Source organism: Carcharodon carcharias, chromosome 4 (assembly GCF_017639515.1).
Source record: "Carcharodon carcharias isolate sCarCar2 chromosome 4, sCarCar2.pri, whole genome shotgun sequence".
Classification (NCBI taxonomy): Eukaryota; Metazoa; Chordata; class Chondrichthyes; order Lamniformes; family Lamnidae; genus Carcharodon; species Carcharodon carcharias.
In genome coordinates this window covers 167,407,874-167,424,112 of record NC_054470.1, presented here as the reverse complement: position 1 = coordinate 167,424,112, position 16,239 = coordinate 167,407,874, and the positions used below count along the sequence as shown (strand labels likewise).

The following is a 16,239-nucleotide window of genomic DNA, read 5'->3' as shown; positions in this document are numbered from 1 at the left end:
CCCCCATTCGCCGACACATAAAATCCTGCCCCAGGGGTGACATCACAGGAAAACTGTAAGTGGTGAGAAGCTGCTGTTAGGGAGAGTGTTTAAAGAGCTTAAAATTAGAAAAAAACATATCATTTATAAAGAAGTAGTGACCTAGATTTGTTAGGTACACTAGTAATAGGGAAGTAAAGTTAAATCAAGTCAAAGTGAAATAAAGTAATAAAGTAAACCAAAGTAAGATAACGTTAGCATAAGTGTAGTAAAGTTTGGTTACTAGTAACTTGTTCTACTCATTCTACTTACTCTAAGTGTAATAAATAGTTTTTAGAGTAACGGGATGGCAGGTCAGCTCGGCCAAGCGGAGTGTACATCCTGCGGTATGTGTGAAGTCGTGGATATATCATGTGTCCCTGACAAACACACCTGTAGGAAGTGTCACCAGCTGCACAAGCTTGAGCTCCGGGTTTCGAAACTTGAGTGGCAGCTGGAATCACTGTTGTGCATCCACGAGGCAGAAGACTACATGAATGGAATGTTGAGGGAGATGGTCACACCACAGGTCAGAAGTGTACGGTCAGAGAGGGAATGGGTGACTGCCAGGCAGTCTAAGAGAACCAGGCAGGTAGTGCAGGAGCCCCCTGAATTGATCCTGCTTGCCAACTGGTTTTTCACTTTGGATGCTGATGAGGGCGATGGTTCCTCAGGGGACCGCAGCCAGGACCAAGCCTGTGGCATCATGGGTGGATCAGCTGTACAGGAGGGAGGAAGGAGAATGGAAGGGCTATAGTGATAGGGGATAGTGATCCCCATTGTCAGGGGATCAGACAGGCATTTCTGCGACACTAAATGTGACTGCAGGATGGTATGTTGCCTCTGGTGCCAGGGTCAAGAATGTCATGGAGCAGCTGCAGGAGGAGTATCAGCCAGAAGTAGTGGTCCACATTGGCATCAACCACATAGGTAGGAAGAGAGATGAGGTCCTGAAAGCAGATTTCAGGGAGTTAGGAAGGAAATTAAAAAGCGGGACCTCAAGAGCAGTAACCTCAGGATTACTTCCAGTGCCACATGCTAGTGAGCATAGTATTAGGGTGATTGATCGATTAAATACGTGGCTGGGAATCTGGTGTAGGAGGGAGGGCATTAGATTTCTTAGGCATTAGGACCGGTTCTGGGGCAGGTGGGACCTGTTCAAGCTGCACGGGTTACATCTTAACAGGTCTGGGACTGATATACTCACAGGGAGATTTGCTAGCACTGATGGGGTGGGTTTAAACTAGCTTTTCAGGAAGGTGAGAACCTGAGGGGTGGCCCAAATTGGAAGAAAATAAAGTTGGTAACAGGGAGTAATGGTGAGGCTAGAAGGCAGGAGAAACAAAGCAGAGCATTGAGTATGTTTGGAATGCAGAATGATGTCAAAAAGGCAAAGTTAAGGGCACTCTACCTGAATGTGCGCAGCTTTTGCAAGAAGGTAGGTGATCTAAAGGCACAAGTAGAGGTAAAAGGGAATGATATAATTGCCATTAAGGAAACATGGCTGCATGGTGACCAAGGCTGGGAACTGAATATTCAAGGATATTTGGCATTTAGGAAGGACAGACAAGAAGAGAAAGGAGGTGGAGTTGCACTGATAATAAGGGATGGGTTCAGTGCATTAGTAAGGGAGGATATCAAATCGGAAGAATAATGTGTGGAATCTGTTTGGGTGGAGCTAAGAAACAGCAAAGGGCAGCAGATATTGGTTGGAGTTGTTTATAGGCCGCCAAACAGTAGTGGTAACAAAAACAAAAAATGTTGGAAAAGCTCAGCAGGTCTGACAGCATCTGTGGAGAGAAAGACAGAGTTAACGTTTTGAGTCCATATGACTCTTCTTCAGAGGTCAAAATGTTAACTCTTTCTCTCCACAGATGCTGTCAGACCTGCTGAGTTTTTCTAGCATTTTTTTGCTTTTGTTTCAAATTTCCAGCATCTGCAGTATTTTGCCTTTAAACATAGTGGTAATGTGGGGCATGGTATTAATCAGGAGATGAGAGAAGCATGTAGCATGGGCAATACAGTAATCATGGGTGACTTCAAGCTGCATATCGACTGGGTAAACCAATTGAGCACCAATGTTGTGGAAGACGAGTTCCTGGAGTGTGTTAGGGATGGTTTTCTAGAGCATTATGTTGAGGAGCCGACTAGAGGACAGGCTATTTTAGATCTAGTATAATGTAATGAAAAAGGGCTAATTAATAATCTTGTTGGAAAAGAACCTTTAGGGATGAGTGACCACAATGTGATAGAATTTTACATTATTTGAAAGTGAGGTAGTTAACTATGAAGCAAGGGTATTAAAGTTGAATAAAAGAAATTATGAAGGCTTGAGGGACAAAATTGGCTGAGGTCAATTGGGAAAATACATTAAAAAGTATGACTGTACATAGGCAATGGATAGTCTTCAAAGAACTATTACATAGCTTACAGCACCTATACATTCCTTCAAGGTGCAAAAAACCAAAAAAAGTCAGTCGACCATGCCTGACAAAGGAAGTTAAGGGCTGTATAAGATTAAAAGATAAGGCTTATAAAATTGCTAGTAGTAGTAGTAAATCTGAGGATTGGGAGGTTTTTAGAATACAGCAAAAGAAGACCAAGAAACTGGTAAAGAAGGGGAGAATAGACTATAAATGCAATCTAGCAAAAAACATACAGACTGTAAAAGCTTCTATAGGTATGTAAAAAGGAATCATTTGGCTAAGTCAAATGTGGGTCCATTACGAGCAGAGTCAGGAGAATTCATCATGGGGAATAGAGAAATGGCAGAGAAGCTAAATGATTACTTTGTGTCTGTTTTCACTGAGGAAGATACAGGAAATCTCCCAGCTTTAGAGAGCCAAGGGACTAGGGAGAATGAAGAGTTGAGAGAAATGGGTGTAAGTAAGATTGGAGAAATTAATGGGACTAAAAGTTTATAAGTCCCTGGGACCAGATATTCTGCATACCAAGGTGTTGAAAGAGGTTGCTATAGAGATAGTGGATACATTGCAGATCGTTTTCCAAAATTCTATAGATTCTGGAACGGTTCTTGAAGATTGGGAGGTAGTAATGTCGCCCCCACTATTTAAGAAGGGAGGAAGAGATTAAACAGGGAACAACAGACCTGTTCATCTTACATCAGTAGTAGGGAAAATGCTAGAATCTATTATAAAGGATGTGATAAATGGATACTTGGATAATCATGATCTGATTGGGCATAGTCAGCATGGATTTGCGAATGGGAAATCATGTTTGACGAACTTGTTGGAGTTTTTTGAGGATGTTAGTAACAAAATTGATAAAGGAGGGTTGATGGAAGTAGTATACTTGAATTTTCAGGCTTTTGATAAAGTCCCCCACAGGAGGTTGATTAGCAAAATAAAAGCACATGGGATAGGAGGCAATATACTGGCATGGATTAAGGATTGGCTAACAGGCAGAAAACAGAAATGGGTCATTCTCGCATTGGCAGGCTGCGACCACTGAGGTACCACAAGAATCAGCACTTGGGCCACAGCTATTCACGACATAAAACAATGATTTGGGAAGTGGAGAACAAATGTAATATTTCCATGTTTGTGGATGATACAAAGTTAGGCGGGAATGTGTGTTGTGAGGAAGATGTAAAGTGGCTACAGGAGGATTTGGACAGACTTAGTGAGTGGGAAAGAACATGGCAGATGGAATATAATGTGGAAAAATGTGAGGTTATTCAATTTGGTAGAAGGAACAGGTGTGCTGGGCATTTCCTAAATGGTAAGAGATTGGAAAGTGTAGATGTACAAAGGGACCTGGGTGTCCTTGTTCATGAGTCACTGAAAGCTAACGTGCAGGTGCAGCAGGCACCTTAGAAAGTTAGAAAGGCTAATAGAACGTTACCCTTCATTGCAAGAGGATTTGAGTAGTGCTCAAAGTAGTACTCAAAGGAGTAGTGAAGTCTTACTTCAATTGTATAGAAGCTTGGTTAGATTGCACCTTGAGTACTGTGTGCAGCTTTGGTTCCCTTACCTTAGAAAGGATATTTTTGCAATAGGGGGAGTACAACAAAGGTTCACCAGACTTGTTCCGAGGATGGCGGGACTGATTTATGAAGAGAGATTGGAGAAACTGGGCCTGTATTCTCTAGAGTCTCGATGAATGAGAAGCAATCTTAATGAAACCTACAAAATACTCAAAAGGATAGAAAGGGTAGATGTAGGTAAGATGTTTCCTTTGGTTGGGGAGTCTAGAACCAGGGGACACAATTTCAAAATAAGGGAGAAGCCACTTAGGGCTGAGGGGAGAAATGTCTTTACTCATAAAGTTGTGAATCTTTGGAATTCTCTACTCCAGAGGGCTGTGGAAGCTCAGTCATTGAGTATGTTTAAGGTAGGAATCGATAGATTTCTGATTAACAATAACATAAAGGGTTATGGGGATAGTGTGGGTAAAAGGTATTGAAGTGTTTGATCAGCCATGATCGTATTGAATGGCAGAGCAAGCTCAATGGGCTGAATGGCCTTCTCCTGTTCCTATGTTCCTATTTAACTGCCAGATTAAATTTAAATGGTGAATAAAATGAGACACACAGCCTCATTATAATACTTAAAGTACCATCCCAACTTTGGAATTGGTTGTCTGTCTGGCACTTACTGCTTCCGTTAAAATCAGAAGTGGGCAGGTAGGGGATGGGATGGGTCAGGATCCAGGTTTTTAACAGTTCATCTCTTTACCCAATCCAAACCTTTCTTTGGGGTTAAAATTTCCCCCTAAAAGTCTTTATGAATTCTTCACATACGTGGCGTCGAACTCCAGAATTGCAATGGTGTAGTTAAGTTGCATATTTTAATATCAAGGAAACTTTATCTTGGCAGTATCCCTTGTCTTTGATAACTGTTAGACTTGTACAAAACCTTTTAACAAGATGCACTTGTTAAAGGCAACACAAACAATGTCCCGGTTGGCGAGCCAGTTTTAAACTCGCCTCGCTAGGTGAAGATTTTTAGTTTTCGAAGTCAACGCATTTAGATTAGTGGAAATAAAATACTGCAGCTTTAAAACTCAGGCTTTTGTTAGATTGTGCTGTTGTCCTCCTTTATAACAAAACTGTTACATTTTCAGAATAGTTAAATCTCTGAAACTGTCTTATAAAACGTTCGGATATTATTAGAGTCAAATGAAAATATCTTCAAATTTTAAGAAAGGATTATACATAATGCAATTATCTATTTTCCTTACTAACTGCGTTACAGTGCAGTAGCTGAATAATTCGGTGTCAATCATGCTGCTGCACTACATGCAACAATTCTACTTTGTAATTTCATAAGGTATCCATGTTATATAAAAATGTGCATTTATTTCCAGGGTTTCTGTTGTATTGGATTAAGAAATTACTATTTATCTAACTAGTGGTAAAATATATTGATTTAATTTATAAGAAAGTTTAGAGTTTTATTGAATCACTCTACACTTTTGATAGTTTATAAAGTGAAAGACTTAAGTGTTTCTTCCTAAACCATTTTATGTCAATATTTAAGAAAAAATTAGTACAATAAGTTTTCTGAATATACCATTAGTACAGTAACACATTAATGGATGAACTGTACAATTAATTCAGCAGCAAATTAATGAATATATGATGTAATTAGTATAAGAGCAAGTTAATGAAAATACTGTACAATTAGTACTGTAGCAAGCTCCTGATTGTAGGTAGGGTTTTGGATGTACTGTATAATTTGGACAGTTTATGAATAATATTAATGTGACATCAGATTTTTGAATGTGCTTCATAATTAATATTGTAGCATACTTAGTATTTTCCTGCAATAATAGTGGTGGTTTTAGTCAATTGCTATATAATTAGTACATTTTTGCTCACCACCAGTCTATCCTTGCTGATCTACACTGGCTCCCAGTTTCCCCACACTTCCAATCTAAAATTATCGGCCTTATGTATAACTGATCTTTTGTTCTTGCCTCTCCTTATCTTTGTAACCTCCTCGAGCCTTACAATCCTCTTCATAATTCTCTGTTCCTCTGACTCCAAACTTTTGTTCAAACTCCATTCCCTTTACACCATCGCTAGCGTCTGTGACTGCAGCCATCTAAGTCTCACGCTTTGAAATTTCTAACCAAAAGCCTTTGCCTCAAAGCCTTCTTCAAAGCCTCCTTTAAATGACACTTCTGTGACCCTTCCTAATAACCTTTCTTTTGTTTCATTGTCCGTGTTTGTCTGAATATGCCTCAGTAAAATGCCTTAGTGAATTTTTCTATGTTAAGGATGCTATATAAATACAAGTTGTTGTGGTAGGTTTATGGCTGTGCTGTATTAATGCAAAAAGCTTGTGGTCTGCAGTAATAGTACAGTTAAATCATGTATTGTAATAGTATGACAGGTTTATGAATGTACTGTATAATTAAATAACATTTGACTCAACTGCCTGTCAATCCTAGAACTTCCCAGTCACCACTGAGCTCCCCCCCACCACCCCTCACCGATACCCATAAGGCACCCTGGACCTGTCAACTGTCATCCCTGAACCTCCCTCCATCGCCCTTGACCAACAGGTAACAGATTTTTGAATGTACCTAAGTATATAAGATGTATGGGTGCTGCAAAAGTACACTAACAGGTTTATAAATATATATTTTGAATTAGTAGATTATGGTGTACAGAAAGGGATGCTTATTGTTCCTTGATAGTAGATTCATGACCGAGAATCGAATTTTAAAACTTTATATTAATAACATATTTTTACTTTTCATTGATACGTCTTGAGGTGAGAGAAATAATAGGACAAAATCTTGCATATTCACCATTGAGATAATATAACATATTCAATGGTACATATCTTATAGAGCTTTCATTTTATCCTTACTTAATCCAGTACCATTTCTTTTTTGATATTTCCCAGAATATAGATTTATTTAATATAAAAAAACAGAAAATGCTGGAAAAACGCCACAGAATCTAAGGAGAGAGTAACAGATTTAACATTTCAAATCTGTATGAAGAAGGGTCATACAGACTCAAAACATTAACCCTGTTTCTCTCTCCAAAGGTTCTGCCAGACCTGTTGAGTTTTTCCAGCATTTTCTGTTTTTATTTCAGATTTCCAGCATCTGCAGTATTTTATTTATATCTATAGGTTTATTTCCTATGCAAGGATAAGTACACACAAGTCGACCGCAATTGCATTAATGTCAAGTATCATTTGCATTGCTTGATAATAAATGGCTCAGTTACTAAAATGATATTTAAGCCATATTAATGTGATAATATTAAGAGATTCATTAGTTATCCTTTCTGTTTATATAGTCTTTGCTTGGTTATAGTACATGAATTAAAATTGTCTTTCTTTAAAATAAAACATGCTGTAAATGCATAGCAGATGGATCAGCATCAGAAAAAAAAAAACAAGACAGTTTAACAGCTTAGATGAAATTTGACACGGTAATGTTAACCCATCTTTTTATTTTATGTGCCAGTGCTGTGAATTCCCTGTTTATATTTCGGAATTCCGTGTTTATATTTTGGATTTCCAAAGCTTTGGGTCTTGCTTTTAGTTTCTTCATCTTTAAGCGGTGTTGTTGAATAAAAATGCAAACCGCTTGACATGCAATATCAAGGGATCAAGCATCAACCAAGCTTTAGTGCAATATGCTGTCATGGAGCTTATAAAACAACAGCAAACCACAATGTATCCAAACACATAGGGATATGTAATAGACAATTCAAGGGAACACTTTATTTTTAATGTGAGAGGATCAAGGGGTTAAAGCACTTCTTCCTTTAAAAATCTAAAATTTGAGAATCAATGTATGAACTTTGCTGTCAAACCTTAAAGAAACATTGCAACATCCAAGAGTGATAGATGGACAAATAAATAAACAGTCCTAAAATTAAACTAAACAACTTGTGTTTGATTAGAAAAAGAATTTTGGTGTGTATAATAGCTTAATACAGTAAGTTTTAGAATTTGAAACACATGCATTTCTGTGCAAGGTTCTTGAACTATTTTAATTAAACAGGTTTATTTTAAAAGGGGTAGATATATAATGTACCATGTGTGCTTCCCTTGGTCCTCTTTTGTCAGAAACAAAAATCAAGACAGAAAAGCATGCATGTCCATCAAAAATAAAGCATAAAACCTGCTCTGTGTGGAAACTACTGAGAAGGGTTTGGGTCTGGTATTGAACTTGTGTTCAAAATAGCCTAGTTCCTGTAAGGAAAAATGATTAAAGGTAACACAGATACCTGAAATAAAACCTCACTTTGTAGAGTTTGGAAAAATCATATTTAGCCTCTAAGCATCTGAATAAAATAAATTATTGCAGCATTTCTATAATGTTCTGCCATCATGTTATTAAATATCATCACCACCACACTAGGACCTTTATTTATTTCATTCACTTCAAACTCAAACCTACCTGTATCTACCACAATGTAAATGGTTCCCATGCCAAAATGTCGACATACGTGAGATGTTACTTGAGCCCCAACTGCAAAAATCTTTTAAAGTAGACCTGGTTCCTTGATTGTATCACCCATAAATTGAAGGTAGTAAAGTGTTATTCCTTAATTTATTTCACCATTGTCATCATTTTTATAAAACAGCTTCATTTCTCCAAAATGATTTCTTCCACAAAAGACATGCTTATTGGAGAACACAATTTCTAATACACAGAGGGTACAAGTAGCGAGAGCTGGACAGGACAAAGACAGATCAGTCTAAGGCAGAGGGACTTAGCAGAATTCAAACCCTATACTTACTGCTCCTGCGGGTCAATGGCCAGGCCACGCAGCTGCCCCTGGATGGCATCTTGTATGTTGTCAGCAGAGTACAGACCAATTGGAGAATTATAGCTGGAGCTCACTACCTGTCTGTTGTCATCAATGTTTCCCGCAGCAAGAAATGGCTGGGCCTTTCTGTTATGGGAATCTCCAATAGATTTGAATTCCTGCATATACAAGGGCACAAAAATACACAAGACTACAATTCATGCTGAAGCTAATAAGCACCAGCAGCCACACCATGCATCTGGTTATTAAAGGTCACTTTATTACTGGAAATAACTGTATTTTTTCCCCTTAACAATGCTCTACTTTCAAATGAATCTATCTGTCTCCAAATTATAATTGGCTAAATAAAAAAAAGCTTTTGTTAAGAGTAACTCACATATGCTGAATTGGATTTATTATTCTTATTGAAAGCACAAAAAAATACATGAGCACAGGATAAATCCTGCCAGTGATATCATATTTTGTATAAGGGACTGGGTGAGATTAAATGGTAGGTATTGGGGGAAAGGAAAGGATAGAAGGGAATTTACTCCAATGTTCTTCGAATATACTGTGCCAACTCTGCAATGTTCACTGCCTGTATGTACTTCAATTATTGGTGTTATTTTAGCAGATTACTAGATCAGTACAGATGAGAAAGACCATTCAAGTTACTTTATTATCCACAAAGACCCTTCATTCTCCTATTCACAGCATACATCAATATTGCATCTTTCAACGCCCTCATTTAGAAGTTGAAAAGCCGAAGTTTCTCTATGATTGAGGGCCTGTCTCATGGGCCCCCTCTGAACTAGCTGCAGTGCTTGAATGCCTTGGTGACGAGAACTGAATACAGCATTCAAGGTGTGGTCTAACAAGGGCATTGTACAACTTGACTTCCCACCAATTGTATTGACTTTACTGTTTTGGCTACATAGTTCAGTATTTTCTTTCAAGACGCCAGCTCAATACAGCTCCGTTCCCAGTGAATTTTAGGAGACAGAGAATCTTCCTAAAATTATACTTTGGGGCATTAGAAGGTTAATCGGCATTGTCAGGAAAGTCTACTATTAAAATCTAAGTAAAAGTGCTGGTTACTCATAAAGATCCAAGACACAAGAAAGCACTCAAGCAGCTAGCCAATGACATTGGCCGGGATTTTCTGTGCCCACTGGCATCGGGCATGCTCGGTCCTGTGAGCGGACAATATGGCACAATCGGTTTCAAGACAGCGTGAAACTAGTTTGCGATTGTCCACTCAGCCCGGCAATGGCGGGCCGCGTTTCCCGCCAATGGACGTCAGGAACCTCATTGTAATACATCTGCATGTCATTATTAGGCCTGTCTGCCAGAATGACCCGCCCTCCACTGGATCGTCCACCTGCGTTGGTGGGAAAGCATGCCAACATGTTTCACAACAGCATATATAAGGAGTGCACTTAAGGCTGCACTTCACATGGGACTTCAAGTTTTGTTTGTCTTCTTTGCTTTGGTCAGCACTCACCGTCATCAGTGCCAGGCTTCACAGCACCACATCACTTTTAGTGGGGGCTCACAGGCAGGTTTCTACCTACCAGGTCAGCCATGTGGGTGGCTTTTCAATGACTGCAGGGCAAGGGCTTGCTTGGGGAAGGGGGAGAAGTGGCCTCAGGCAAGGGAAGAAGCTGCAGGGTGAGGGCTATATTGGGGAAGGAGGGTAACCCAGGGTGTGTGTGGGGGCACATGTTAATCTGTGCAAGTGGCCTAAAGTTGATGGGGGCTGAGGAGACAGTCTCCAGAGGAGATGAGGCCAGATGGACATGTGAGCGTGTGTGTGTGAGAATGGGTGGTGATGAACCTTGAGCTGGCAGTGAGTGAGATACCAGTGAATGTGTGATGGGCTTGAATTTATAGCAATGAGATGGTTACCATACCCTGGCTGCATGGATGAGATCATTCATCCTCTATCTGCACTGGATGGCCAACCTCTTCTGTGCAACATTGGCACTGACCACCACTGCCATCGCCTATCAAGTGGTAATGTAGCTACCCCTCTTGCAGCCAGATCGGGGGTAGAGGACATTACAGCGGCCTCCACAGCGTCCAAAAAGGTGCTCAAGGGCTGCAGTCTTCTTGCCTTTCGGGGTCATGTCCTCTTTGCCGCAGTCCTGGGCTGGAAGCAGCAGGCACAGCTGTACTTTAAATGTGGTGCCTGGCATGATGAAGCGGTGAGGCGATTACGTGGTGGGCGAATCGGACCTTGCCTGCCATAGAAACGGTGTGTATCCCGGGAATGCATAAATAATGCAGTGGGTTTGGGATGATACGGCGTGAAAAGCCACCATTGTGGCTGGTGGCTAAAGCGTCGTTTTTCTTGCCCGCTACCTACCGCACTAAGTGCAAATCAGGGAGGATTCTGCCCATTGTCTTTTTTGGTGATTTTTCTTTTAGTACTCAACAAGGTGAATTATAAAACAGTACATTTTCTTTGACTCTTGTTAGCCAGTATGAGGATAAACTATGAAAAGTGAACTAGGGGTTACATGTCATAGCTGGAGAAGGCCAGGCCTGTTGAAGTGTAAACCACCTTTCTTTTTTTTCAGTTCTCTGCCAGAAGGTGGGTCCTTGGCAATTATTCACTGAACCACGGCAATGTGCTGTGATTTTTTTTCACTCTGGGGCAGGACAAGGAGGCAGGTCCTGAGTCTAACTCAGCCAGATCAGTGATCAAACCCCATGCTGTTGGCATTAATCTAACTCACAAGCTGGCTGTCTAGCCAACTAAGCTAACCAGCCTCCAAACCACTTTTACTCTGTTCCAAATGTGCACATTAGCAATGGGTTCAAAAGAGACAATCCTGACTGTGTCAGTGTAAATATCTCTCTTTCCTGCCTCAGAGTAAAGGGAAATTTTGTGCTAAGTTGTCAACGGTTTGTGCTGTGGGCCTGGATCCAGTAGGAACTGGTTTGTGATTACTCAAATTAATTTTATATAAGAGCGTTATGGCTCTCAGGAACAGGACATATTAGATTTATGTCAAAAAATTTCACGCGTTATAATCAAAATCAGGCTTTTACTACTGTACTCTCTCAAATTCACAAGTTATTTGGTTTGTCCTGCATGCCTCAATTTCAATTAAAGGATTTTTTTCCTATAGGGACAAACAAGTTTAAAATAACTTCATAATACAAAGATTGATACTTAACCTTGGTTTCTCAAATAAAAGCAGTAGCTATCGTCCAATTGGGTCATGGGTGTAATTATTCTATTTCCTGAGGATAAACAGTCAGGAATGTAATTTTCAAACTATGGGATGATCAGGTCACAGTGAAGTTATTCCACGTTTATCATCAGGGTGAAGCAGGTTTTTTTTTCATGCTGACGCTAATGTCGTGTAAATGTGAAGTCTCAGCATGATTTGACTCCATCCAGTGTGAAGCTGTGTGAGGTTCACTACATCAAGTAGTTTTCACTACATTTCAATCCGGATACAGATCAGGTACTGACTCCAGAGTCACACTACAACTTTGGTGTTGACATGAACCAGGGCTGCTTTATGAATTCTCTGGATGTAGTCTAAACGCAAATTTAATCTCCCTCTTTAATTTTGCCACAACTCCCCACTTCTATATTTAAGCAGAAGTTCCCTCAGGGGATGTAGTGGATAGCATACATCCCATGATGGCACAGGTTTAAGACAGTATAGATTATTGGCTTAGTACATTGGTTAATCCTTTCTTATTCTATGCTTCCTTGTGTCCTTATGAATTGTTATTATTCTTACCTATGGCTGCCAGTAATCGTGTAGCAGAAGTGGCCAACTTTCCAAACCTCAAGAGCCAGAAGAAGAGCCATAGATTAGGTTTTTAAAAAATATACAGACTTTAGGAGTTGGGTTAATGTTTTGAGGATCAGCTTTCCAGGATTTTATCAGTTGGTCCAATCGGACACTTTAGGTCTCTGGCGTGGCTAAATTGGAGCAGGGGTATGATCCTTGAGCATGCTCAACTGCCATTCAATAAGATCAAGGCGGATCTGATTGTGGTCTCAACTCCACATTCCTGCCTACCCCCAATAACCTTTTACCCCCTTGAGGTGCTTCAGTGTCTCACAATTGCAATTCACAGCTAATGTAGAGGATTAGTGCCACTCGCTTTCCATTGGCTGGCTAGCTGAGTGGGAGAAAAATCCCACTGTTTGCACACAGACTGAAAACAAAAACACTGTGTGTAAACCAGCATTAGTAATTCCTGCCAAAATGCTTTAGTTACCCACAGTTAATCCTCAAACAGCACACCAACAGCAATCTCTAGGCTTTACAATGAATATAATGTTGCATATGGGAATGTTAATTGCTGGGTTTAAATTCCCTTTTTCATTCAGTTTATTGTTCAGTAATCAAGGTAAAGCAGCTGATGTCAGCAAATGGATTTGGGCTTTTTCCAAGTTGCAGTAATGCTATTTAAGCTTATTCAAAACTTCACAGCAAGACTAAAACTGGAAACCAAGCACAATAATTTCTTCCACCTTGATTAACTTTTTAACATTACCTCTCATTAGTAATATTCTTGTAAGCGCACAAAACAATGCGACAGACAAAGCAGAGATAGTTCTTCCAGCTCTTGCACTTGTACCAAATCATGAGCTTAGAAATTACTGTTGGCAATATCAGCATTTGATGCATTCATGTGATCCTCCAATATCTGTTATTTTAATGAGGGAGTCACCATTTTAAAACAAATAATATATCTGTTAAAATAGTGGACCGAGGAATGTCTCAAGAACATGTAAAGCTTTAATCTGCTATTATCACTGACTGTAACTTCTACCCTACAAGGCAGTCTCAGCAGTAGATTACTTCCCACCTATCCCTGTAGTACCCTCAAAGTAAATCATTCTCCATCAGTCATAGCATTACAGACTAATTGTAGAAAAAACTCTACAGTTCTCCACACTTTAAGGTAGCTTTTACAGCAGAGACTGATATTGGTAAGTGCACAGTGCCTAGATTGATAGGTTAGTTATGTTAATTAGGGATCACTTAACTCTGGTCTCCATCCTTTCAATCAGACAGCCAAAATCCACGAAGAAGATTCTGACATTGTGCCATGATGGAAAATTAGCATCTCTCCTCATTTGTTTCCACAGAAGTCAATGGAAATAGAAATTGAGAGAGATGTAAACTGGCTATCAATTCACTATAACCTGTTTTACACCATTTTACAAAGTCAAAATTTAATCCCATGAGTATAAAATAAAGATCAGCACTTTGCACTTATTTTAATAGAATGATATATTCTATCTGGTTTGGGGCCAAAGAATTAAAATTGGTTGGATCGCTCAACAGTTAAATGTTGGCTCTGTTACTTTTATGGCATGCTAAACACAACACTATTTATAAAAGAGACTGTCATAACAGAACTGGAAACCCAAAATAGGAATTTTAAAATATTTTTCTACTTTAACGTATTTAATGTGTTCCCCATCCCACTGCCATCTTTGGTTGAGGGTGACTATGGGGTGACCAGTTCCCAATGCTATCTTTTAGTTGGGGAAGGGGGTCTTCAGGTTAGACCCAGAAGTGCACTCCCTCATTACCACCTGGTGCCTTCCAGTTACAGCACTTATGAACATGTCGCCTCGCCATGCAGAATTACAGTCCTAAACCCACTTCCTGTTTCACAGTGGATTTGAAGCAAGCGGGGTTGAGCTCTGGGGTGGAGGGGAAAGTGTAGTAGGAGGGGGGGATTGAAGGGCAGGTTGCATTGTATGGTGTTGCAATCATTTAACTTTGTAGCAATGCACATTGTGTCCAATTGGAAGAGCCCTGAGGTTCACAAGATTGTTTCTTGGCTGAGAGGGTTGCCATATGATGGGACGCTGAGTAAACCTGGCCCAAACTCTCATTGAAACATAACAGGGTAGACACTGAGAGGCTGTTTTCTGGGAATGTAAAACACAATGGCACAGGATAAGGGGTTGATCATTTAGAACTGAGAGGAAGAAAAATTTCTTCACTCATAAGGTTGTGGAACTTTAAAGTGATCTACCCCAGAGGGTTGTGAATGCTCCATCTTGAATATCTTTAAGGTTGAGGTAAGGTTTTGTTCCCACAGGGAATCAAGGGATACGAGGAGTGGGTGGGAAAGTGGGTTTGAGGCAGGTCAGCCATGATTGCATTGAATAGCACAACAAATTTGAGGAGCCGAATGGCCTATCCTGCTCCTATTTCTATTATGTTCTTAAGGGAGTGCAAGTGTCAGGGAGGGAATTAAAAATACACTAAAGTGACATCAGCAGAAGGGAAGGCGCTAATCAGTGAGTGGCTGGTGAATGTTTCTTTCTTCAGATCAAACCAGGGACAAGCCTTACATTTATTTCAGATAAGTTTAGATAGTAATCTAATAAATAAAGGCATTTAAAATGTTTTCCAGCGTTTTGTTTTATTCTTTCATGGGATGTGGGCGTCGCTGGTTAGGCCAGCATCTATTGTCCACCCCTAATTGCCCTTGAGAAGGTGGTGGTGAGCTGCCTTCTTGGACTGCTGCAGTCCATGTGGTTTAGGTACACCCACAGTGCTTTTAGGGAGGGAGTTCCAGGATTTAGACCCAGTGAAGGGATGGCGATAAATTTCCAAGTCTGGGTGGGGTCTGGCTTGTAAGAGAATTTGCCAATGATGGCGTTCCCATGCATCTGCTGCCCTTGTCATGAGTTTGGAAGGTGCTGTTGAAGGAGTCTCAATGAATTGCGGCGGTGCATCTTGTAGGTGGTACACACTATTGCCACTCTGTGTCGGTGGTGGAGAGAGTAAATGTTGAAGGTTGTGGATGAGATGCCAATCACAAGGGTTGCTTTGACCCAGATGGTGTTGAGTTTCTTGAGTGTGTTTGGAACTGCACTTATCCAGGCAAGTGGGGAGTATTCCATCACACTCCTGACTTGTGCCTTGTAGATGGTGGACAGGCTTTGGGGAGTCAGGAGGTGAGTTACTCTCCACAGAATTTCCAGCCTCTGACCTTCTCTTGTAGCCACAGTATTTAAATGGCTGGTCCAGTTCAATTTCTGGTCAATGGTAACCCCACTCCCCCCACCCCCCTCCCCCACCTCCCCCAGGATGTTGATGGTGGGGGACTCAGTGATGGTAATGCCAGTCAATGTCAAAGGGAGTTGGTTGGATTCTCTCTTCTTGGAGTTGCTTAGTGCAAGTTAGTGCGTAGAAAAAAAACTTACAAAAAATAAAAAGTAGATATAGATAATATAAATAATCTAGATTAAGATATAGCCGAGCAGGTTGTCTAGGACTGTAGGATGTTAGGGTCTGTGGGCAGTGAGACTGTCTCGAGTGAAATATCTGCAGTAGATGTGTCTGTCTGGTATCTCAGTTCAAAGACATGGAGTGTGAGCTGGAGACACTCTGACACATAAAGTGGGGAGGTGCTGCAATGGGCAATACTATCTGGATAGTTGCTCCAGGCTTCAGTCACGTCTTGTAGTA

General features: G+C 40.4%; 1 protein-coding gene across 2 annotated transcripts in view; it reads right to left on the bottom strand.

Moving 5' to 3' along the window:
• Positions 1-16,239, bottom strand: part of pdlim3a (PDZ and LIM domain 3a) — a 96,089-nt gene that overhangs the window by 16,815 nt on the left and 63,035 nt on the right. Inside the window, exon 4 of one of the 2 annotated variants that reach the window (XM_041185434.1) lies at positions 8,756-8,943. In XM_041185434.1, coding sequence (XP_041041368.1) covers positions 8,756-8,943 — 188 coding nt within the window. Of the gene's footprint in view, positions 1-8,133; positions 8,205-8,755; positions 8,944-16,239 lie in introns of both variants that reach the window. The other variant, XM_041185433.1, reaches the window with a different exon arrangement.